The sequence below is a fragment of the Patella vulgata genome, chromosome 7 (assembly GCF_932274485.2).
Source record: "Patella vulgata chromosome 7, xgPatVulg1.2, whole genome shotgun sequence".
Classification (NCBI taxonomy): Eukaryota; Metazoa; Mollusca; class Gastropoda; family Patellidae; genus Patella; species Patella vulgata.
Window position 1 is genome coordinate 7,281,179 of NC_065885.2, and position 26,942 is coordinate 7,308,120.

Consider the following 26,942-nt stretch of genomic DNA (forward strand, 5'->3'; position numbering starts at 1 on the left):
GAATAGGATATAAATCAGGTATGTTAGTATCTAAACCGTATCACAAAACACAACACACCTCCCAGTTTTAAAAGAGACCCCCAAAATGACTAGGGCTAAACCCAACAAGGTCTGCCCAAAACAATCTTAACCTATAGCACAAAACATAACTATCCCATCGGGATCAGCTGTAAAGAATAACAGAAACACAAGATTAATACAAGACTCATACTGGGTGAGATGTTTCACCTGCCCCTAAAAAAAAACACTTCCTTCCTATAAGAACTTGAACCATTGACGGTCTTCCGGTGACAGCATATTTATTGCCACCACCAAGATCCGCCAATGAAACAGACAAGCAAAGCTATTGATGGGCGACAGCTTGAATTCGAAGGGAATGGGCCACTTGAATAGGCGACACACCCGCTCCATCTCGGCAATAGCCCCAGGTGACAGATAATTCAAAGGTGTCATCACCCCCGACCTAACCACCAAGCTCCACAAATTGGTCAGGGAGCCACCGGCTTGGGAGATTTTGGCAGCCAAAATCTTTACCACTTCCCTATATAATCTCTCGTCCGTGGAGGGTCCAAATTCAAATACTCGAGGTAAATGATTGGGAATGACGTGTCTCTTTATTGATTTTGATAAAAAAAAAATGACACCCATTAACGGGGCAGAGAAATGACACCCATTAACGGGGCAGAGCTGAGCTCGCCCAAGCCTATTTCTCCGATTCCTTGACTTTCCTAATTCCTTACCCCCCACGTCCACCAACTCAACCCCCCGCTCACAGTTCCCCTCCATCGACGTATTCCCCCACCCAGATTCTCCTCCCCAGTCAAAATCCGGCCGTAACATCGGATTAATTGGGATTGTCTCTTCCTGTCCCACCCTGTCTCACCCGCTGTCTCTTCCTGTCCCACCCGCTGTCTCTTCCTCCTCGCCAACCGCTGTCTCTTCTTCCTTGCCAACCCGTCTCTTCTTCCTCGCCAACCCCTCCTGCAACCACCGTCTCTCCCACCGCCAACGAACAAGTCGCTTCTTCTTTGGTTTCTTTTAACACGGCCAATAAAAGGTCCGGACTGGACCTTTACAGGTCGCTGCAAAAAAGGCTTCTACCTCTCCGTTCTCCGGGGTTACCACCAGGAGATCCTCCTCCCAGTCCTCTACTCTCTCCATCCTCCTCTTCCCTTTTTGTTTTGTAATTTTAAACCATCCATCCATCTGGAAAAAGAACCCACAAAGACAACCCAAAATTTAATCCTTACCTGGGCTAGAAATACCTGCCCTTTAAGAAGGATTATCAATTTACCGTCAAATCCTATCGCAATTTGGACATTTATAGATGTCAATGTTCTCGGCCTCCTGAGGTGTAATGTTTACACAATGACCATGAAACCATTCTAAACAAAAGTCACATTGCAAACCAAATTTATTCCCCCAGGGTTTCCTACATACACAGTAAATCCTTCTACCTTGGGGGTCACTATCCGTTTTATCCCTATCCCCCTCGAGAGCTCGTCTCCGTGCCTGAATTGCCCAAGGAGGAGCATTCGTATCCGGGCAACTCTTTATTCTGTCATGATGCATAACCGACACGGAACTCCTAGTTTTCACCCTATACAATCCCGCAGCTAATTTCTCCATCACTACCCCAGGGCCACTCCAATACTTCATCAATTTCCGAGCTTTTCCTTTGGGAGTAGACGTATCCAAAATATACTATTCAAAAAAAGTAGGGGATATTTGATTTTTAAGTGTTATTAAAGTCACCTAATGAAACTGACGAAGAAACAAATGACAAAATGAAATGAAGTTCACATTCATCGATTTATTCCAAATGATCGTTAGACTAAGTAAGGCACAGACTGACCATTATAAGGGTAAAATGATACCCGGGGTCAAACAGCAAAGTTACCACAGCATCACAACCAAGTCAGTAACGGGTAAATCCTCCTCTGTTTGCCAAACAAGCATTGATCCGACGTGGCATACTCCTAATGAGACGTCTAAGGTCATTTTGGTCCAGATTGTCCCATTCCTGTTGCAACGCAGCAGCAAGTTCTTGGACATTGGCAGGACGTTGTTGACGTTGACGTAACCTCTGTCCAAGCATGTCCCAGACATGCTCGATGGGGGAGAGGTCGGGACTCAGTGCTGGCCAAGGTAATGTGGTGATGTTCTGTTGTTGGAGGTAACCTGTAACGATCCTGGCCCTGTGACATCTTGCGTTGTCATCCTGGAAGATGAAACGGCGGCCATGACGTCGTGCGAACGGCACAACATGGACTGCCAAGATGTTGTCCCGGTAGTACTGGCCTGTAACACGCCCTGCAACAACATGTAAAGCCGTTCTTCCAGCAACAGTGATGCCTCCCCACACCATAACAGAACCACCCCCAAATCGATCATGTCTGATGACGTTAACGTCTTGGAAGCGCTCGTTTCGACGACGCCACACCCTCCTACGTCTGTCCAAAAAATCAACAGTGAACCTTGACTCATCTGAAAACATCACATTGCTCCAGCGTCGATTATCCCAGTGTTGACGATCCCTACACCAACGACGTCTTGCCTGAATGTGATGATCTCTCAAACAAGGGATCACGCGAGGACGTCGGGCGCGAAGGTGACCCCTATGCAGTCGATTCCGAATCGTCAGGCCACTCACTCTCACACCAGTGTCTATTTGAAGACGAGCGCTGATCTGATTTGCTGTGATGACACGATTTCTCAAGGCCAAGGTACGGATAAATCGATCCTGGGCTTGAGTTGTCGCCCTTGGTCGACCTGAGCGTGGTCTGTCCTGTACAGATTGTGTATCACGGTATCTGGACCATAGCCTGCTTATGACAGACTGAGAAACATTCATCGTCCGCGCCACAACCGCCTGTGTTGTGCCGATCTGTAGCATGCCAAGGGCACGTAACCTTTCATTTTGGGTAAGCCGACGCATATCAAAATTTGTTTTCTGGTCACTAAAACAATTAAACTGATGTTTCCACCCTGGAATTCAATGCCACAATGACTGTAACATTCAAAGTCAGAGTCGTGCAAATCTTGGGTTGGACCCCCATGATGATCCCAAGCATCACCTGCATTCCATGCGGTAGCTATTGGTGCGTTTGGGCGTCACATGTAACTGGAAATGTTTCTTCTATTAGGTTCTATAGTGACTTTTTTCGTAGTCATTTGCATATTTTAGTATTATGCCCCCAAAATCAAATATCCCCTACTTTTTTTGAATAGTATATATACAAAAGCCCCAACTTCATAAAGCCGTTCTCTCAATTTTATATCATAATCCCTTTTCATGCGCTTCTGTGCCAACCCTAAATTCTCTCTAGCAATTTCATGTGCCAATGCTGCAGATTCCTCCAAATCAATCAAATATTGATTTGTCGTCCGTACCTCCCCATTCTCTGGACTTCCAAACATAAGATTTACTGGAATATTAATCTCCCGGCCTAGCATTAACCGATTTGGGGTGAATCCGGTCTGTCTGTTTACCGACGACCGTAAAGCGCCCGCTAATTGAGCTAAATGCTGATCCCAATTATCCCGTTTCTCATCTACGAAACACCTAACAGCGTCCATTAGTGTTCGGTTATATCTTTCCGCTTGCCCATTCGAAGAAGGACGATACGGAGTAGTTCGTGCTTTATGGATTTGCATCTGACACAATTCATTAAACAATTCACTCTGAAAGTTCCTACCTTGATCCGTGAAAATTTGGAAGGGGTACCCAAAACGAGAAAACTGATCTATGGCAGCTTGTGCCGTTACCTCTGCTGTTGTGTGAGGATAATGGAACACACTCTACCCCATTTTGTAAATTGATCTACCATCATTAGAATATGTTCATTCCCCCGGTTTGACTTCGGCAAGCGTCCAAGGAAATCCAGATGTACCCTTTCCATGGGAAAACCAGACTGATAAGACACTAAACCTGAACGAGCATGAAAAGTAGCCTTCTTACAAGTACTACAAACCCTACATTTTTGTAAATAAGCTGCCACCTCTTTGGACATACAATACCAGAAATAATTCATTCCAATTTTCTGTTGGGTTCTCTTTAAACCTTGGTGTCCAGATGAAGGGAGATCATGACACAAAGCAATAATTTCCTGTATACAATTTTTAGGCACCACTAATTGAGATGACCCATCCACAGGATCTTTCCTAAACAGAATTCCTTTGTCATTTAAGTAAAACAGTTCCTTATGAATCCAATAATATTTAGCAGCAGGGCTACTAAGGATTAGCTCTGCTTCTAATGGGGAACTCCCATCCTTAAGCCAGGCCAGGATGAATCTAAGATCTGCATCTTTACTCTGATTTTCTACCATTTCCTGATCAGACTTCAAGTTACCTAAAGTTATTTGTCTAAAAATCTTTTCCTTTTTATCCTCAGATGCTCCTTTATAAATCGAGAAACCTGATACCAACAACCCCTTAATGTTATAAGAGCCTACTTGACTCGAATTATCCTCCCAATCCGAGAATAACTCTTGTGACAATATTCTATTTACCACCGGGTCCTCAGGAATCCTAGATAAAAAGGTACCGATTCCTCTACTTCTTCTATAAAGTCCGCCCAGTCTTTATAGCCCTTACAACAATATTTACCCCCCCCCCCCAAGGCAAAGCTTCCGGTAGAATTTGTGTCTTGAAATCGGGACAAGGGCCAAACTCGGGCGAGCGCGTTAAGAAATCAGCATTTACGTGTTTCGCTCCGGGTCGATGTTTGACTGTCATATCATATTGCGACAATTCTTCTAACCATCTCGCTAGTTGACCATTCGGTTGTTTAAATCTTATATTGTCGGGTGAACCTAACCACTGCCAGAAGTTCTTTCCGGGTCGTGCAATAACGTCTTTGTTCCGGAGTTAAGGAAACACTACTATACGAGATTACTTTTTCTTGTCCATTTTGCATTTGACTTAACACAGACCCTATAGCCATATTAGACGCATCTGTATCCAAAATACAGATCTTGGGCGTTTGGAAGAGATAAAACCGGAGGAGTTATCAAAGCCTGTTTAATATTTTCAAACGCATTCTGTTTTTCTACATCCCATGAAAAAGGTTGCTTTCCGGTAATAGCATACAACGGAAAAGCCATTTGTGCCAAATCTTTTATGAATTCTCTATGATAATTTGCAAAACCTAAGAATTTCTCAACTTCTTTAGTATTTTTTGGAGTGGGCCAAGATTTAACCCCTCCCCATTTACTATCCTCCCTAAGAATTCTACTTCCTCTTGAAATAGAACACACTTCTTGGGTTTCAATTTCAATCCATAGGTTTGTAATCGCGTAAGAACTTGTCTAACATTAGCCAGATGATCATCAAAATCCATTTCCATAATTAATATATCATCTAAGAAAGCCAATGCTATATTCCAAGTTAATCCATGCATTACTAAATTAATAGCCCTGGAAAATGTGGACGGGCTGTTCGTTAATCCGAATGGGAGTCTACGGAATTCAAATAAACCATACTTAGTTATGAAAGCGGTCTTTTTCTGATCTTCCTGCTTTAAAGGGATTTGATAATAAGCATTTGTCATGTCCATTTTAGAGAAAAATTTACTACCCCCCACTGTATCAATACATTCCTCGATTAAAGGTAAAGGGAAACTATCCTTGCCAGTTACAGCATTAAGTGCTCTATAATCAATACACCACCTAACAGAACCATCTGGTTTCCTTATCAAGACCGGTGGACGAGGATGGATGAATTATTTTAGCCTCTAACATTTTTTTTATTAACGATTCTTCCTCGTTGGCAAAACTAATTGGCGTCCGACGAATCCGTTGCTTAATCGGTTTAGCGCTGCCCGTATCTATAGAATGTTCCAAGACATCAAAACTACCCAAATCATATTCCGTTTTAGCAAAAACATCCTGAAACTCAATTAAGACGTTAGCTAAAGACTGAGCCTGTTCCCCTGATAAGTTACTTTTCGATTTTTTGAATAATGCGACCAAATGCTCCGGAAGGGCTCTTGTATCTTGTTCTTTTTCCAATACTTCATCCTTACTACCTTCCCCTTGGAGGATGGAGACATTCTCTACTTCTACCGCTTTACCAATAACTTCCTTAGATTTCAAAACCACAGACTCATTTGAGCAATTAATTACACACACATTCGGTTGACTCCCTGAAGCATTTAATGTTCTACTTATTAACACATCATTCCTTTCCATCAGCTCTACCATGTATGGACCTACCCCCCCTGGATCAACTTGACATCTTAACCTAAGAACCGTTTTAGGGGGGACGATAGTTCTACTGGGTACAGTTACTCTAGCTACATAAGAATTATTACTCTGTAACTTTATCATTTCACCCTCAGCAATTAGACAATGATTCCCTAGATCCAAAATCATATTCTTAGCCATTAAAACATTTAAACCTATTATCACCTCATCAGAAATATCCGCTACATAAACAAAATCTTCCAAACTAACCTTCCCAATCCTAATGTGAACAGGGCCTATAATAAAGCCCTCTAATTTAGCCTTACCCGCCGTATTTAAACATGCCTCTTTAATCTTCAGAGGTTTTTCAGGCAACTTATCATAAAATGCCTTAGATAAAATATTAATCTCAGCCCCCGTATCAATTATTCCCTTAGCATTTACTGTTTCAATTTCCACCGGTACCCGTAAAGAATACGGAGAATGACCCGGCAAGTCTGGTCCAGATATTCCCAGGTCCTTTTCAATCTTTGAGGACGAGTTCCGACCCGTAGAGTCGCCCTTTTTTCAGTTTAACGCTTGCTGGTCCTCCGAAAAGGTAACCTTAGCAGCGGATTTATTCAAAGGACATTCATTAGCAAAATGTAAAGGGGAACTACATTTGAAACATTCCCCTGAATTCAACCCCCTGGGAGATCTACTACGTTGTATTCTACATAATCCTTCTACCACGCTAGTTAATTTCTTAATGTCCTCCTTCATAGAATTAACCTCTTTTAACCACTCTTTATCCTCGGACTTCGGGGACTTTGTTGCAGAATCCACCCTGACTGGTGACGGACTAGTCTGTCGACAATATGGCTGGTTCGGAGGTGGGCCTATACTCGGACTATCATAGCGTCTATTTGGATATCGTGATCGATTGAAAGTCATCCTACCTTCACAATTTAACGGGATAGAATCAGAAACATGTCGGTACCACTTTAACCTATTCACAGTTTCATCAACCGTAGATTGGCGACATACCTGCTTCCCTCTATATCCCCACTTCCTGATAATAACCTTGATATAGCCTGTTTATCGACAAATTGCCTGGGCAAGGCCGGGAAAGCTTTATCAGCCAACATCTGGACCCGGACTGCCCAATCATCCAGACTCTCCCTAGGATCCTGCTTAGCTTGCAGAAAAAGATTTTCCATTTGTTCCGGAAATTCCACAAAGCCAAATCGATGACCTAATTTTATCATAAGACCTTCAAAAGGTTAAATATCTACAACTTCTATTCAAGTAACAGAAGTACTCACTAGCCTCCCAGTTAAACAATAACATAAACAATCTCTACACAATTCGTCATTATTAATCCATGCCTGACCTTTAGCATATCTATAAAACTTTTCTTCAAAAACATCCCATAACCCCTTGTTATCCTCCTCCCCACTAAACACAAGATTTCTTGGAATTTTACCATAATCCACCACATTCCCTTTTAAACCACTGTCCCCCACCCCAGGGATTTCTGGAATACAGAAAGGCTCCCTGAACACCGGAGTTCCCGGTAATCTACGCTTGATTTTTAGTGCGGGAGTGGAACACCTGTCAGTAGGATTAGCCTTGATAGGATTCTCTACTTCTTTTTCTAAAGATGCGTCTAGCCATCCCCCCTCTTGGTCTAAGTCATATGCACTTTTTCCGTTAGTCGACTTTTCCCTAACCTGTTGCCTTTCCTTATGACGACTTGCGAAAACTTCTATAATCCCCTTCAACATATCAGAGAACGAATCTCCCTCCATTTTGGAATCTCCGGAAGCCATATTCCACGAGAGTTATCCCCCCTTAATTTCTTTTCTATCAACAGATCCCAATAGTCCGTACTGGGCGAGTTCGTGCTGCCCCCTATAAAGCACTCTATTATTCTTCTCAACTAACTGACTACCCAAAAGTTAACACCAGCAACAACAACTTTCCTTCCCCGCTACAAATTTTAAGCTCGCAGCGCCAATGAAGTGATTTGCCAAGGTATAGAAAGTTAGATTATGCTTACATTTGATCTCTTCGTAGCTGACTGTATATTACGCTGAACTAATGTCTGCTCCGTAGTGTCGTCTGCGACCTCTGATCCAACGCCAGTTTCTTATATACCCCTCCTGCACGTGCATTTCACATCGAGTCTGCATTTGGGTGACCGGTACAGGTTCATGAGTTTAGGCGTTCTCTGGATACAGTTGAGTTTGGGCGAGCCAAACCAACTCTACAGTAGAAAAGTGTTACTGTGGCTGAATAGGATATAAATCGGGTATGTTAGTATCTAAACCGTATCACAAAACACAACAGTATACACCGATACACGGCCACTTCACTTTTGAAAAGTGGCCGTGTATCAGTTGAAAAGTGGCCGTGTATCAGCTGAAAAGGGACAAAAATAACAAAATCATGATTTACATATTTATTTGAACATCTACAACCCGTTTTGAACATGTTATGGTAAAAGGGTCATCATTTTCAACTGTCTCAGCACTTTTCGAATGTGCGTCACTCTCAGTCAGATTCTTACATTTTGTCTCACATTTCTTGACATTTTGATATCTAGTCGCACTTTCACATTTTGTAGCACTTTCACATTTTGTCGCGGCTTCTGCTCATCCGCAGCACATAATCCAAATATTTTACTATTATAAATTAATCTCTTGGCATTTTCAACACTTAAAACTTTCACATTTTGTCGCGGTTTATGCCAATCCGCAGCACGTTATTCTAATATATTTCTAGTATAAATTAATCCATTGGTATTTACTACACTACAAACTTGAGAACTCTACAATTCCAACTCGTCTTCATTTAATGGCTGTTCTTGTTTTTGTCTGTCAGTGGATGTCAATACCTCGCGAAGTTAATGAATTGATCTGTGCGGAAATTAGCAAATATACCTTGCTTATCAAAAAAGTTAAAATCCAATCTTTTGTACTGATCTCGAAGTGTCACCATATTCCTATGCAATTGGTATTTTTCCTCGTGTTTGGCAGAATTCGACTCATCTGCATGGTTTTAATTTCTTGTTCTGTGAAGGATCGGGCTTCTAAATCTTCGTGATCATTGAAATCTCTTGCAGAACTGATATTCTCGGTCTTAGAAATATATATCTGTGACATTATAAAGTAGGATTCTTCGACGAATTCCCGCATTTATTTTTGCCAGGATGTTGGCAAAACAACAAGAAATGGCTACATGTATTGTACAAAATGATTGGATGACGTTTGCTTTTCTCAACCAATCAATATCCCTGTTATGACATTTTCCCTGAACTGATTTAAACCGTGAAATGCACGTGCGGTGTACTGACATCATTTACCTGAGTAGAAATAAGCGTTTGCGATGAGATAATTGGGGGGCTCTAAATGGGAAACTTTGATAAATTTGTGAAATGAAAAATGCTTTTGAAATTGGGAAAAATAGAAAAAATCTCTATTTCTCGAAAAAGTATTTAGTATAAGTCAGTTATATACCTTGTTTTCTCGGTGTATGGGTTGATACACCGTCTCTTTTTTGAGTTTAGATCTCAAAAAGGAGACGGTGTATCAACCCATACACCTTGAAAACAAGGTATATAACTATTACATATGGAAGGTAGATCCTAGAGGAAGGAGGGCACTCAGACTGGAAATGTAGAGATGTGAGAAGTAGCACACCCAGGCTGGAATGAACAGATGAGGGAAGGATATTCCCCGGACTGCAGAGATTTAGTAAGGACGTTAATCAGCTGGTGTATAGTCTGCGCTTGTCTGTTAACCCGGAACCTACGGGTAGCCCAGCACCCCCTCTCGAAAGTAGGGATGTTGGTTTCATATAACGAATCACAGTAGAAATAACTGTGATATGAGCTGAAATATTTATGGATTTCTGTTTTGCAACAATCTGGTTAAAACACAGATCCTATTTCGTTTCATTTTTATAGTACAAAATTTTGTTTTACTTGTCTCTACTACACTTGGATCTGGAAGAGTTGTTATTTAACTCGTGTTCTGAATGGTGTCAGGGGTAAGCCAATGAAACGGTCTGTTACGGCGAGCTTTAGGCGTGTTTTGCACGGAACTGTGGGTGATCCACTAGTAACATCAATGCTGATTGGTTAATCAAATGTCTGACATCATAGGGTCATAAGTCGGTCTTTTGACCCCTGACATGACCTATCGCTATAACACACTGATCCGCAGTGAATATTCGCTAGGCCGCTACAATCACTGATAAGGATGATATCGATGCGACTTAATGACTACAAAATATTAACTTTTTTCTTTCGACAAATTAAATTCTGAAACATTTTTTTTTAGTATTAGAAAAAAAAATAAAGGTGTTTGAAGTATATCTTGATAAAAAATATTCCATATTTAGCGTAAATAGGTACAGAAAATAGTACGCGGAGGCGTAATGGGTAAAACGATATAATTTTGCCCGTACCAGTTCATATTACTACGTTCGATGTAAACAACGCACTTGTGACCATCAATTTGACGTTTTTCTGTTTGTTTACTCTGAATTCTTTCAGAAGTACATTTTTTACGGTCTAATCTGATTGACCTGCTCGTGTTTGAATGGTTAGCGTGCGCGCGCTGTATCATAAAGTCTGTCATTGAGTCGACTGGCGTGGTTTCGAATCCCCGGTTGTACGTGGCAAGGAGTAGGGTCGCCTGTCCAACCTCGTAGGTTTTCTCCGGGTCCTCCGGTTTCCTCCCACTGCTAAAGACCCCTACGCGCAAGCGAATTGTGTAAATAAAATTAAACCATATGTTAGTCCCGAAATGACCTAGTTTGTGTCGAGTGGACGTTAAACCCCATTTCTCTCTCTCTCATTGAGTCGCCCTGTCCTCCGTACGTAACTAGCGTACGAAAATTAAATAGTACTAATAGTAACTAGCTTTGCAAGTAGAGTGAGTCTGTCGTTCCGATTGTCTGGTCTCTGGTATCGACCGAAAAAACAGACACCTGTTCGTCCTAGGCCACTTTCTTTGCACCATGCACCGAAGACGGAGAAAAAATTCTGTAGCATAATGCGGAATTGTCTCCGGCAATTATACCGAGCCGGGCAATACCGGGCAAATACTCCACTCACTGAGTGACACAATGTCTCCTCGAGAGGTTCAGATTGTTATCTAAAAGGGGCTATCGTCTCAATGGCTGGATTTCCTTTTAAACAATCTACACGTCGTCCCCTGAGGTTTATTTCGAATACGGGAAATTGTACTAGTTCTAACTTTGTCGGGATCACGTGGCTAAGTGGGTAAGACGCTGGCTCGCTAGCCTGGAGGTCGGGTGTTCGATCCCTGCATTGGCCGAGAATTAAGTTCATCCAGATTTTCCGGCGTGGTTTCTCCTTGTCAGTGATACAGGACGGAGGGCCAGCTGTCTAGTCATTCGGATGGGACAAAAAACAAGGTCCCGTGTACATATTGGCATGCACGTAAAATATCAGTTTGAATTCGATATAAGACCGCTAGTAGGCCGTAGCGCCGTTGCCCGGGCAAAATTTCCCTCGTAGCACACTGTATGGCGTATGCCCGTGTTCATTAGCCCAGTTAAGGAGCAGAACAGTAGGACGTTATAATAAACCCCATTTCATTTCATTTCTAACTTAATTGTCAAGCAGGTGGTCGATCGAACGTGATCGACATAAGCCTTAATTAAATAAGGATATGTTTCTCGTGGGTGTAAAACAAAAGAATCGTTTGTTATAAACGTCCAATCTATTCCATTATCATTAAAATAAAACAAGACTTGTGGGCTTTCTTTAATCTTTTTGATTAACCATTGAGTGATTAATCACTCAACTTACGAACGGTTCGGCTACCTTTTATTCATTACCTTAGTGATCGGCCACCTATTGTATTACAAGAGTCGACATTGTCCAGGCGCACAATAAGAAATTAATTTCTTTTCAAGACCCAATAACAACTCAAGCGAATATCCACAGGTGGAATGCTGCGTTAAACTTAAACCCTAACGCGGATGTAAAACTGTGCATTGTCTGTATTCGGGTAGAGTGTGATGTGGATCAAATCGTGTTGAACGCCTTTAAAACATGTCCTAGCGAAACTGTTCGTGAACTAAAAATATAACGAAGTCATAAGCCGCTAGGTAAACGAGGAATCATAACGGGATTAGTATTCAATGACTGTCTAGATGATCGAGTCTATTATTTAAGCGTTGTGTACACGGTCGTCAGGCTATGAACGATAGTAGCGTTTCAACTGTGCGATAGGGAATACCGTTATACAACATTCAAGATGGAACGAACGTAACAGTAGTAACGAATCAAAAGAATCATTCTATTTCCATTCCATGGCGTACATGAATATCGTTCATGGCTCGCGGGAATCAAGACCTTTTAGTTAAGAAGAACAGTAAACTAGAAAGTTTTTTAAAACGTGCCATAACAGAAGAGAAGTATGAAAGAATACGAGCTTACGAATCTTGTATTGTCGTATCGGAGAAAGACAACAAAGCCTTCAAGTTTGTGATTCTTGGAGACGACAGTATTTTTCTAGCAGAAAATCCCCCAAAAGCCGTACAAGAAGCTGTTCACTTGAAAGATGTGGTTTCGGTGGAATTGGTGAGTATTTATTTTCATTGTGAGAAATGTCTGAACTGAAGAATCCTGTGCGACTTGACTTTTAGAGTTAACACTTTATTAGGCCTATAAGATATTAGTAAGTGATAATCAATAACACACTTTTGAGTGGTGTAGTGTGGCATATGGTCAGTTTCATGGATCATACAATTACTGAATTAGGTACAATAGAAAGATCTGTTAGTGTTAGCTATCAAGTTGACGAAAAAGAATAAAAATTTATGGAACTGCGATTACGGATTAAACTGAGCAGGGGCGCCGAAAAACATCCATGGGGCAATTGACCGGTGCGGCTGCCCTTTAAAATGCTTTTTGTAAGTTTACACTAGCTACGAGAAGACCTAAAAACGTGCAAGAGCTAGACAGAATGAATGTGCTGGTTTTTAGCTACGATTGCATGGGTGCCTTTATTTTTGATTTTACCTGGCAAACTTAATTTCTTTACTAATGCATGTAAAATCTTAAAAATAAGTTAATTTTATACTATACGCAGCCCAATCTAGTGAAACAACTTTCGTTTATCAGCAAATATTGTCAATTAAGTAAATCAAGTGTTGTTTTTATCAAAATTGATACGGTACGGACATCCATTTAATTATTAGGCTAATTATGGTGTATTACTCCTACTACAACTCTGATCAGGTTAGTACTTTGACTTGATTGGCTATTGTACACGAGGCCCCACCTTTATGAGGTAAAAATCTATTATCTTTTTGATTTAATAGAGGAAATTTGTACCCGTGTCAGGTAGAATTATATGCTGACATGACGTGTACATGTAATTGTACTGTTGGATGTGGCAGAAATGTTATAAATAACTATGTCCAAAAGAAAGTATACACACTAAAAGTATGACTAAGTTTTGTTTAGATTAAAAACATTTGATAAAGCATTACTGAGTTTGTCTCTTGCGTCCAAACTCAACATTTCTAAGCAAAATAAAAATGTGAAACAAATTGACATTCTACCCAAATACCGTATACCATGGAAAAACGACATCGCGTGCATTTTGCATACCGATAGTTCATTGGCCAATCACGCTATTTTACCGACATTTCGTCTAATAGTTTGGATGCAGCTATGGCGGGTGTGGCGCCAGGCAGGGTAAGCTTACTCTTCCGGACACCTGTTACCACTGTTTGTCGTGTATTTTGTACACGAGGAGCAGTCCATTTGCTGATTACACTATTTTGCTTGAATACACTATTTTGCCTATTAACGTTTTTTAGGATTCGAATTCTGTCTTATGGTTTGGATTGTTCATACTTGGTTTTATTTTATTTGGTTGATGCAGCACAAAATGCACAGTGTATACTTTCTTTTGGACATCAGTATATAATCAATAGTTGTTTTGAAAAAAAAATTGTCAATTTTGCTTATTTGAAGACCGATGTGATTAGCGCTGGGGTTTGCAAGAAGAAACTATATAGTACCATCTCTTATCGCGAAACACGTAGAGTTGAGAGATGAGGTTTCTGATCTCTAAGTTTACACCAGCAATGAGATTGTCTGATCATCCAGGTTCTCGCTTTAACCCTTCACCGATTTTAAAAATTGATATGTGTTCGAGCATTGGTTGTTTTGGTAAGGAGGGGGATCCCATCTTGAGCTTGTCTCTGGTTAGTGTAAGTGGAGACTTGAGTGCGGGTTCGCTAGTGAATGGAGCCGGGAGGTGTTCATACACGTACATACAGGTTGAGCCGTATGAGTTTTATCATTGAGCTAGCTGAGTATGATGTGTGGGGTTGGTCTCGGTCGGCAAACCTCAGCATGTAGCCTCGGCTGTGTGACGAAGTCTGCTATTGAAACTACTTTCAAGTTCCCGGATTACCCATGGGGCTGACCTTAAAAATATCTTTGTTTCGCCTAACGCGACCGACTAACTAAAACCACCCCCGACTTAAATTATTTTATTGCACTTTTCCGCGATCTTTTTATTTTATTTTGTGTGTCAACCTGAAATATATCACGAGAGTTATTTCCCTTTATTATGGCTATGGTTTGATTCATTATTGAAACTGGTTGAACAAGACGAAAGCGTCATAGGTGTCGCTTCTCAACAAAATGGTTGCAGACGAAAGCACGTCCATTCCCACGAAATGATTCTGCCTCTATGTCTGTGGGGCGTCGTTTTAAATATGACGACGATATTTTCAATATCCGTTTTCGAGAAAAATAAAGGCACAACCCGCACGATCGTTAATTGATTTGTTTGCCAATAAAAGAAGACGAATGTTTGCACCCGGAAAATTATCAAGCTGTCAAATTAGCTCTTAAAAAAAAAATCTGAAAAAAACCCGACCTACCGACCCTTCTCCTCGATTGTGGGTCGGGTTTGGTGAAACAAAGATATTTTTAAGGTCAGCCTGGCGTTGCCCATGACGACAACTTTGAAGAATGTTTTATCCTACAAAGATTTCAAAGTCTGCAATCACGCTTTTTTTTCTCTCAAGTTTATCTGATTTTCTTTAGACAATGACAAGTTTGCACTGAAAATTCTACACACTCTTCGAACCACGCAATTGTGAGAACTTATTTCTAAAAGTGTCAAGTTTTTCTAATATGTAAACCGGTGTCGCATCGCAATTGTATAGGCGTAGGTACATGTACATATCACTTACCTTCATACAGCCGAGGCTAGATGTAACGGAATCTGCCGAGGTTTGCCGAGTGCATTGAACCCACCAGTGGGGTTGTTCTCACCTGCTTTAAATTAAAGGTGAAAGTGAATAAGTTTTGTTTTCCCAAAAGTTATTTTTGGAAGATTTCCATCAGATTTTGTGGATTCTTATGAAGCAAGATATGTCTTCGCTTCGTCTTCTGATGAAAGAGAGGGCTAAAATGACGTTGTAAGACAGCTTCATTTCTTTAATACCAGTTCTTTCATCGTTGTTCATAATCATATTAATTTTTTAAACGCATCATTTTATTAAAATAAGATGCATGGTTTGCATTTTTCTGATAATTTTGAATTTATCTTGACTCAATCTATGCTAATAATATCTCGTGGTACTAATTTTGATTATTTAATATTTAAAGATGCATTATGTGAGAGCTATATCTGCCTTATAATGCAATCTTTCGTTTGGTCTCGAACGGTATAGAAATCATAAATTACAATTGAGACATTTATTCACATTCCAAGACCATAATCAACTCTCCGTGGATAGTCAGATCGTTTAGTTTAAGGATTACGGTGGCTAAGTGGGTAAGAAACTGGCTCGCTAGTGTTTGATCCCTGCATTGGCCGAGAAAGTTCATCTAGTTTTTCCGGCGTGGTTCTCCCTTGTCAGTAATGCAGGATGGAGGGACTGACTAGTCCTTCGGATGGGATGAAAAACCGAGGTTCCATGTACACATTGGCATGCATGTAAAAGATCCTTTGACAGTTGGAATTCGATATAAGAGTAGGCGGTAGTGCCGCTGTCTGGGCAAAATTGCCCTCATAGCACACTGTATGGCGTATGCCTGTCTTCATTAGCTCAGTTCGGAGCAGACGTTAAACCCCATTTCATTTTCAATTTCTGTCAACAGTATCTAAATTTACATTAAACCAATCATTACGAATTTCGAAATCAATATTTATGGTAAGTGCAGGAGGACTGCACTACACACAAACAAAACCCTTTAGACGAACCTGCAGATGAAACAGAAATTACAGTAATTACACGGACATTGCAAGCAATAAACAATGAACAGCAAATCAAGTGAATGGATCCGGGGATCCGCCATAAGTGTCTACAGCACAAAACAGACATCACTCAAAAATGAGAAAAATATTAGCATAAATAGACTCAGGTCTGGAAATAACGGTTTTAGATGTACCTGACATGTGCCAGACATGTATTAATTAATAATATCAATAAAAAAGACAAATCAGTGCCGGACAAAATGACAGGCACCAGAGGTTAAGTTCCTGACAAAGCCTGAATCAGTGCCTGACATTGTCAGTGACAGGTGCCATATTTCCAGGCTTGCAAATGGTGTTTCTTGATGGTGATGGTCTGCCAATTGATGTTATACATGTACATGTAGGTATAACGTCAAAATATTTACAGTATAAGGGTAATATTCTGGATATAATTTCTGAAAACGCCAAAAATGAATAATTTAGGAATAAAATAAATGGGTGGAAATAAACTATGTGTGGTGAGTAAACAGGGACCTTTATTTAGATTAAGTTCTCTACAGTACATGTGTGTGTGATTTCTTCATTAATAATTAATACAATCGGGTCTGGTGTCATAGATATTAAAACCACGCAAAGTTTTTTTCTGGTTTCTTTCATTACAACTGTGTAGTATAAATATGAGGCTGACATGCAATGTGTAGTTAAAATCATGGATAAATCCGTTCGTGTATTGATTTCTGCTCTAATTAAAAGGAGAATGAGTGTACAGATATAACTTGTCCTTCTGGTACGTAGTAGTATATCCTTCTGGTAATTTTATAGTGTGATATAACATATCCTTCTCTTAGTATTATGTCCTTCAGGTTAATTTATAGTGTACAGTATAACATGTCCTTCTGGTACGTACATGTAGTAGTATATCCTTCTGGTAATTTTATAGTGTGATATAACATATCCTTCTCTTAGTATTATGTCCTTCAGGTTAATTTATAGTGTACAGTATAACATGTCCTTCTGGTTATTATATAGTGTGATATAACATGTCCTTCTGGTTATTTTATAGTGTGATATAACATGTCCTTCTGGTACGTAGTAGTATATCCTTCTGGTAATTTTATAGTGTGATATAACATATCCTTCTGGTTATTTTATAGTGTGATATAACATGTCCTTCTGGTTATTTTATAGTGTGATATAACATGTCCTTCTGGTTATTTTATAGTGTGATATAACATGTCCTTCTGGTTATTTTATAGTGTGATATAACATGTCCTTCTGGTAATTTTATAGTGTGATATAACATATCCTTCTCTTAGTATTATGTCCTTCAGGTTAATTTATAGTGTACAGTATAACATGTCCTTCTGGTTATTATATAGTGTGATATAACATGTCCTTGTTGTTCTATAATGTACAAATATAACATGTCCTTCTGGTTATTATATATAGTGTGATATAACATGTCCTTCTGGTTATTTTATAGTGTGATATAACATGTCCTTCTGGTTATTATATATAGTGTGATATAACATGCCCTTCTGGTTATTTTATAGTGTGATATAACATGTCCTTCTGGTTATTATATAATGTGATAGGCTACGTGTAGATTATTTTTTTGATTTACCAAAGTAAATTTTATCTTTACATTAAACATACATTATGCAAGAGGTTAATCTGACTATTGTAGGTCTTTCTTTAGGCCTGAAATGTTATATAAACTATTAATTAGACATTAATTAACATATCCAGACCATAATCAACTCTCGATGTTAACGCTAGCCTGCGATAATTGTTGGATTATGATCCGATTTGCTGCATAACTTTCCTTCTCAATTTAACGATTAAATGGATAATCGAGACTATGATTTTTGTCGTACCGACTTTAGTAATGATGACCGAGGCTATGCGGAACTTTCAATCGCTTATTTCTCAGTTCATAGTGGATCAATTTGACTGAAATTTTCATAAAATTGCCTTTACATTATCTAGTTTTTAATCTCCCATAATGTATCTTTAAAATAAAATTAAATAATACAAATATAAATTTTACAAATCTGATATGACAAATGTCTGAATTGTAAAACAAATATTGATTTTAAGATACAAATGTTAATTTTAGTGTACAAATGTCAAAATACGACAACAAACGAAGAAAGAAGAATTAAGGACTATGAATTATGAACTAAGCATTAAAAACACTGAATAAAGAGCTGTTTGGTCTTCCATATAAATCGTAACAAAAAATGTAAATCGTGCAACTTTGCTTTTTAATGCCCAAATAACATGAGGCTTAATAAAACATCCTACTTTTCTGCTCCAATCAGACAGTCTGTTCTACGAGATAAATCAAAAAACCCGGACAGCAATTGAATTCCAACGCCAACGCCCAATGTGTACACAGGACCTCGGTTATATACCCCATCCAAATGACTAAGCACTAATGAAGGCGGCAAACAGCATGCAATATGTTATGTAGAAAATTTTGCCCAGCATTTGGATCTACTCATCATCAAATTCCAACTTTCAAAGATTCTTTTATGTGCAAGGTGAGGTTGGCTGGCCGAATAGTTAACGTGTGGCGTAGTTTCGATTCACCGCATGTACATGACAAGGAGTAGGGTCGCCTGTCCAACCTTGTGGGTTTTCTCTGAGTTCTCTGGTTTCCTACCACTGCTATAGAGCAAATTAATGAAATAATATTGAACCATATGTTAGTTCCGCAATGACATAGTTGTGTTAATTGAAGGTTAACCCCCCCCTCTCTCTCTCTGTCTCTCTGTTTATTTGCACACATTCCCTCTCTCTCTCTCATGTGCATACATCAAGATAAGTTTATACACCATCTTATGTTAATCATCATGTATCTTGCCAGTTACCAGGCCCTTCCATTCTACACCACTGAAGGCATGCTAAAAGTTAGTTCCTTTCGGAATTGTCTTTAAGCGGACAATGTCAACTGACAGTTACTATCCGGCCTTATAAAGCTGCAATATGAAAATACTGCTCTTCCCCACCTCTGTTCTAAGGCTATTTTGGAATCCTTACCTACTATTTTTCACCTTGATTCTACTTTATTCGCCAAAGGAATCATTTCTTGCCACAGCTGACACACATTTATAATGATCCAACGCTATTTTCAAGTAGAATTCTGCGATTAAAAACATACACAAAATACGTTTGAACTGAGCAGCCATTGCGAGACTCGAACATGTGCAAATCGCAGGTTTATTTCATCGCTAAATTCTACTTGAAAATAGTGTTGAATTATTATGACTTTCTGTCAGGTATAGCGAGAAATGATTCCTTTTGATGGAAAATAAAAAATCATGGTGAGAAATAGAAGGTAAGGGTTATAAAACAGCCTGAGAACAGAGGTGGGGAAGAGCGGTATTTTACCGTATTTTCATATTGTAGCTATATAAGACCAGGTAGGAACTGTCAGTGGACATCGTCCGCTTAAAGACAATTCCAAATGGAACTAGCTAAAACCTAGTAATATTAACTTTACAAGATCAATGTCTAATGAATGAAGAGAACAGTTACTTTACAAGATCAATGTCTAATGAATGAACAATACTGTAAATTATAAATCTTATATTAATATAATTATACAGTTGACATTGATTAGGCTTCAGGCCATCTGAAATTCAATGAGATATAATTTGATTTGTAGTTCTGGAGAAGTTCAGTCGGATTAAAATACAAATCTATATACAAATCCATATTTCGTTTCATTTTTCTTATACTTTCGATGGCCTACACTACATGTAGATCTGACTGGTTGTAGTTGAAGGTCGTGTCAGAGGTCATACATGTATGAACAGCTTTTGACTCTTATGATGTCAGACATTTGATTAATCAATCAGCGTTGATGTTTCTAGTGGTTTACCAACAATTCTGTGCACCTCACGCCAAAAACTCGCCATAATAGACCGTTTCATTGGCTAATCTTTCACATCATCCAAAACGCGGGTTATATAAGAACTCTTCCATATCCTAGTGAAGCAAAGACAAGTAAAACAAAATTTGAACTTAAATTAAAAAGTGAAATGAAATAGGATCTGTGTTTTAATAAGATTGGGATAATTGTGGATAGGGATAGGTTTAGGCGGGAATCGGGACACAGATACTGCCAGCCAGGTAGGTCTACAGCTATATTTTCTAAACTCTGACTTTTCCATGGTGTGCTCGAAAAAGTTAGGAAATTTTTATCCCTGGTGCACACAGTACAGTTCTCCTCAAATTTTTTGGACCGAAATCGCGTCGACGCGGTAAAAAAACCCCACCCAGAATACATTGTGCTTAAATCGGGATAATATCGACACTCAAGCGATTCACCGTGTTCCACCGCGAAACACTGTAATACACCGCGAAACACTGTAATACACCGCGAAACACCCTATTTCGCGGTGATTTAGCTAGCTGGCGTTTCGCTAGCGATTTCTCTACAAGATTCCGTCGCGGAACAGAGAGTTTTTCCGCTGCGTTCGGCGATTCTAGTTCCAAACTCCAGCAGCGTAGTGTAGGCTACAATGACAATGTTTCATTTTGCTTTATGTGTATATTAATTAATCCTATCTTAAAGATACATTATGTAAGATTTAATTAAAGAGACAATCTGATTAAAACACAAATCATATTTCGTTTCGTTTTCATAGTTCAAAATTTCGTTTTACTTGTCTTTACTACACTAGGATCTGAAAGAGTTGTTATCATTGACTTGTTCTGAATAGTGTGAGGTATTAGCTAATGAAACGGTCTGTTACGGCGAGCTTTAGGCGTGTTTTGCACGGAACTGTGGCTAATCCACTAGTAACACTAATGCTGATTGGTTAATCAAATGTCTGACTTCATAGGCTCACTTGCCGCTCGTATGACCCCTGACGTGACCTATCGCAACAACCGGTCAGATCTTCGTGTAGTTTAGGCCATAGAAAGTATAAAAAACGAAACGAAATATAGATCTGTATTTGAATCAGATTGATAAAGAGCCGGCCATTCTTGCTATAATAACTCAAAAATAGATAATGAAAAAGGAATTACTTGATTCTGAGAGAAATTATCAGAGTTGAAAGATGTACATGTTTGTTATCATGGCAACGGTACTTGACAGTCGAGACTAAGGCTGGATTATACAGTTTTTTATACGTCCACATTCATAATGTGAACGTATTATGCCGTCGCCCCTGTCTGTGTGTGTGTGTGTGTGTATGTATGTATGTGTGTGTGTGTGTGTGTGTGTGTGTGTGTGTGTCTGTGGTTCGCCTACAGGGCGCAATTCTTCATGGATTTTCTTCAAACTTGGTATACTTATTCCTTATACCCCAAGGAAGATCCCTATTGTTTTTGGTGCATGCCCGACCCCCCGGGGCAGAGCCACGCCCATTTCTAGTATTTGTTTGTTTGTCGTCTACAGGCCACATTTCTTAACTAATAATCTTGAAACTTTGCATACACATTCTTTGTACCCTAAGGAACATCCCTATCGTTTGGGGTGCATGCCCAACCCCCAGGGGCAGAGCCACGCCCATTTTCTTTTCGTGTGTCTTTGTGTCGCCTACAGGGCGCAATTCTTACTGGATTTTCTTCAAACTTGGTATACTTATTCCTTATACCCCAAGGAAGATCCCTATTGTTTTTGGTGCATGCCCGACCCCCAGGGGCAGAGCCACGCCCATTTCTAGTAAAAGTACCATATCAATCAATGCTGGAATGTGGACGTATATTGCAGCGTTAGCGATGCTCTTGTAATTAAATTCAATCCATTTTAATCTCATCCATCCAGTGGCGGCGCCAGCCGTCGGTGATTGGAGGGGCAAAGCTGGGGCAAAGTCCAAGGTTAAGGGGGCAAAGGTAGGGGGCCTCCCCCAGAAAATTTTGAAAAAGAGGTTGCCGGAAATGCAGCCTGGCAGTATTTCAGGCACTGAACGACGAGGTAAAGTGTCAAACGAACAGACTTGCGAATCACGACGAAGCTCACTCACGAGCATCAAAGTAGTGAGTCCTCCCTCAGAAAATTTTGAAAATGGACTGCCAGAAATGCTGTCTTACAGTATTCTGTCAGGCACCGATCGTCGAGATAAATAGATTTGACCAGATACCGTCCGTCGCCTGATCACTAGTTTATCCGACTAGAGACGAAATGTCAAACGAACGGACTTGCGAACCTCAACCAATTCCCCTTGTGAGCGCCAAAGTAGCGAGTCCATTGGGGGCCTCGCCAAGAATATTTTGAAAAATAGACTGTCGGAAATGCTCTACAACATGAAAGTTTATGACTGAGTGTGGATGTGGGATTTATTTACCGTAGAAGGTATTGATTACCGCAACGCATCACAAATACTTTTTTTTATTTTCTAAAATTATTGGGGGGGGGGGGGGCAAACAGAGGGCAGACCAGATTAATGGGGGGGCAAATGCCCCCCCTTGCCCCCCCCCCATCTGAGACGCATTTTAACTTGAAGCCAAAATAAATACCTTACATAATGCTTCTTTATGGTTACTTGTATAGGTAATTTTTTACTTCAATATGCGGGGGGTTGGATGGCCGAATGGTTAGCAAGTGCGCACTGTCTGTATTGCAGATCTGTATTGCAGCCCCTACAGCTGACGGAGGCCCACAGATCTGTATTGCAGCCCCTACAGTTGACGTAGGCCTGCAGATCTGTATCTGGGCCCCTACAGCTGACGGAGGCCCACAGATCTGTATCCGGGCCCCCTACAGCTGACGAGGGCCTGCAAATCTGTATCCGGGCCCCTACAGCTGACGGAGGACCACAGATATGTATCCAGGCCCCTACAGCTGACCAAGGCCCACAGACCTGTATCCAGGCCTCTACAGCTGACGGAGAGCTGCAGATCTGTATCCAGGTGCCTACAGCTGACGGAGGTCTGCAAATCTGTATCCAGGCCCCCTACAGCTCATTCCCTAATCCCTCGCAAGGTGTGGTATTGTCTCTTAAATGATCTCAAGGCACAACAGAGAACTGTATAATAACTGACTGATAATGACAATGACAAACTCGATTGGTAACTAGAGCTTTTACGTCTTCTATATAATATTTATTCTTCATTAATCCCAAATGTAACGCATGATATTCAATTTTTTTTTTTGTAAACTGTAAATAAAGAAAATATCGAATGATAGACTGGTTGCTAAGTGATAATAGTAAACAATAAACATTAAAATAGAAGGTTTATTGAAGCAGGCAGTATACTTATAGTAGTATCAAGTGGTTATTGTTTATTAAAGTGTCACCATGACAGACAGGCAATAAACATTTTTAGTATTGAAATGTACACAAATATAAAGATATGTTGTTTACTTTCTTGATTGTAAATCAAATAAATCGTGATGACTAGTCATCACCGTCCCCACACTTGTTTGGGAGAGAGAGAGAAATGGGGTTTAACGTCCACTCGACACAAACTAGATTATTTCGGGACTAACATATGATTCCATAATTCACTTGCGCGTAGGGGTCTTTAGCAGTGGGAGGAAACCCGGAGAAAACCCACGAGGCTGGACAGGCGACCCTACTCCTTGTCACGTACATCCGGGGAATCGAAACCGTGCCAGTTGACTCAATGACAGACTTTACGACACAACGCGCACGTGCCAACCATTCGGCCATCCAACCCCCCGCACTTGTTTGGAAGCATAAGGAAAAACAACTTCTTGGAATATCAATGGGATTAGTCAAAAGATTCATACTCTGATCACATCAGCTCGGCAAGGCAGGATTGCTACTCCCTGTAAGGTTTGTACAACAACTATTGCCTTCAACTGGATGGCCGAATGGTTAGCACATGCGAGCTGTATCATAAAGTCTGTCATTGATTCCTTATCTTAAGAATCTCATAAATCTTGAAACTGCAAACAAATATTCCCATCGTAACAAAGACAAATTAAAAGAAACTCGCTGTTGTACTGAAATTTTTGCTAAATCATTTATCCCATCCAGTATAAGGGAGTGGAATAAACTCAGTACCCCTGCGAGGAATTCTAGATCTCTGAAAATTTTCTCCGATCGTCTATCAAAATCTGATATCAAAGTTCCTTCGTTTTATTATAACGGTCAGCGAAAACCCCAAATAATTCATTGTAAATTACGACTTCAATGCTCTGACCTGCAGGGTCACAAATTCCTACGACATATTGCGACAGTCATATATTTGAAGATCCCGATCATTACCTCCCGCGATGTTCTTTACATTCAATTGCACGAACAGAAACCATAGACAAATTACAACATGATTTTAAAAATATAAACTGTCTTTTATTCGGCTCCACAGCCTACAGTCTTGATGTTAATTCTAATATTTTTAATCAGGTCCATAAATTTATAGATATATCAAACAGATTCTAATCTCATCTCGATCAAATAATATTTTATCTTCTCTTTTATGTATGTATAATCTCTCTAATGCTGATTATTATTAAAAGATTCTTACTGTGCTTGCAGATGTATAAAATTAACTACTATATATACTGTACATTTTCACCCATTTTATTATATTTATATAATATGTATGTGTTTGCCATTTTAACTATGTATATACACCCTTTTTGTATTAATAATATATATGTATATACAAATTATTTAGGGAGAGGGGTTTTACATAGAAGCCTGTTCCCCAATCCCATTCAGTCAACCTGAATAAAAATATGGTTTAAAAAAAAAAACTGGCGTGGTTTCAAATCCCTGGCTGTATACGTGACAAGGTGTAGGGTCGCCTGTCCAACCTCGTGGGTTTTCAACGGGTCATCCGGTTTCCTCCCACTGCTAAAGACCCCTACGCACAATTGAATTATTGAAATAAAATTGAACCATTATGTTAGTCCCGAAATGACCTAGTTTGTGTTGAGTGGACGTTAAACCCCATCTCTCTCTCTCTCTTATAATTGTACGCACCCTTGGGAAGAAACAGGAGTACCAGGAGAAAACCCGTGGGAAGAAACAGGAGTACCAGGAGAAAACCCGTGGGAAGAAACAGGAGTACCAGGAGAAAACCCACGTATATGTACAAGTGTGCAAATTGAAACCATGCTTTCCTCCCAAAACATTTTTATAATGTATAATGTCAGACATAGGCCTGGAAATAACGGTTATAAATTCGCAGTCCCAAGTTTTATAAGAGTTTGATGTAAGTACATGCATTAAATCAATAATAGACATTACAGATTAAAACTGGAGTCATTACAAGTATGGTTGGCAATATTTTGATGTATACATAAAGTTGTCATAGGCACGAACTCAATTGATATACAAACAGCAGCCATCAAAGTTACCTTGTTCAAACATCCATATTTGATTTAAAAAACATCAAACAAACCGTTTAATGGGATCGTATAAAAATTTTATTGTCAACTGTAATCTGATTTGTCAAGTGTTTTTTACATCTTGTATGAATAACTAATCTAACATATTATTAATGTATATTGTATAAAATAACTTAAACATAAATGAAATGAAATGAAATGGGGTTTAACGTCCTACTGTTCTGCTCCTATACTGGGCTAATGAAGACGGGCATACGCCATACAGTGTGCTACAATGTATGAGGGAAATTTTGCCCGGGCGGCGCTATATCGCCTACTCTTATATCGAATTCGAACTGCCAGGGGATCTTTTACGTGCATTCCAATATATACACGGGATCTCTAAACATAAGTTATTTAAACATACATTATGCAAGAACTAAATCTGCCTATTGCAGGTCGTTCTTTAGGCCTGAAATGTTATATAAACTACTGTATTAATTATATACATTTATTATCATGAAAAGCCCTTAATCAACTGACGATGCCATCTTATGTGTTGGGTTTTCAATAGATTTGAATTTGATTTGCTGCTTAATGTCATTGATGATTTAATCCAAAAATGGATAATCGAGACTATGTTTTTTATCGTACCAACTTTAGTAATGATGATCGAGGCTAGGCCTAAAATCCAAACGCTAATATTTTGGTTCAGAGTGGATCAATTTGACTGAAATTTTCAGCATATTCCCTTTACATTATCTAGTTTTGAACTATTATATTGAGAACTGCCAGCTTTTTATCTAATCTCCCATAATGTATCTTTTTGTATGAATATCTAATCTATATTGTATTAGGTTCGCCTGTCCAACCTTGTGGTCATTTTGGGACTAACATAATGGCTCAATTTTATTTCAATAATTCGCTTGCGTGTAGGGGTCTTTTAAAAGTGGGAGTATCCTAGGAACTGCTCGCCATGTACAATCGGTGAATCAAAGCCACACCAATTATAATTTCACATACATGCGTTAAACAATTAGACTACCAAACCCATCATGTCTTGTTTAAAAGGATAGCTTGGTGTATATATTGTGTATAAATAAACTATAAACCACTACAAATAAAGAACTGGAAGGACTGGATAACCTTATATAAATATTTTATTTAACTTGGTATGGATGCAGTGACTGTGTTTATTACAATCCAATGGTTTAACAGTTTTAAAGCAAATAATGACTGTAC

At 39.5% G+C, this 26,942-nt stretch overlaps 1 protein-coding gene across 1 annotated transcript in view; it reads left to right on the forward strand.

The window, feature by feature from the left end:
• Positions 1 to 11,880: 11,880 nt before the first annotated feature.
• LOC126826947 (uncharacterized protein C12orf56) overlaps positions 11,881 to 26,942 on the forward strand; it is a 39,247-nt gene continuing 24,185 nt past the window's right edge. The window contains exon 1 of the mRNA XM_050556104.2: positions 11,881 to 12,789. Coding sequence (XP_050412061.1) covers positions 12,541 to 12,789 — 249 coding nt within the window. The 5' untranslated portion in view covers positions 11,881 to 12,540. The remainder of the gene's footprint in view (positions 12,790 to 26,942) is intronic.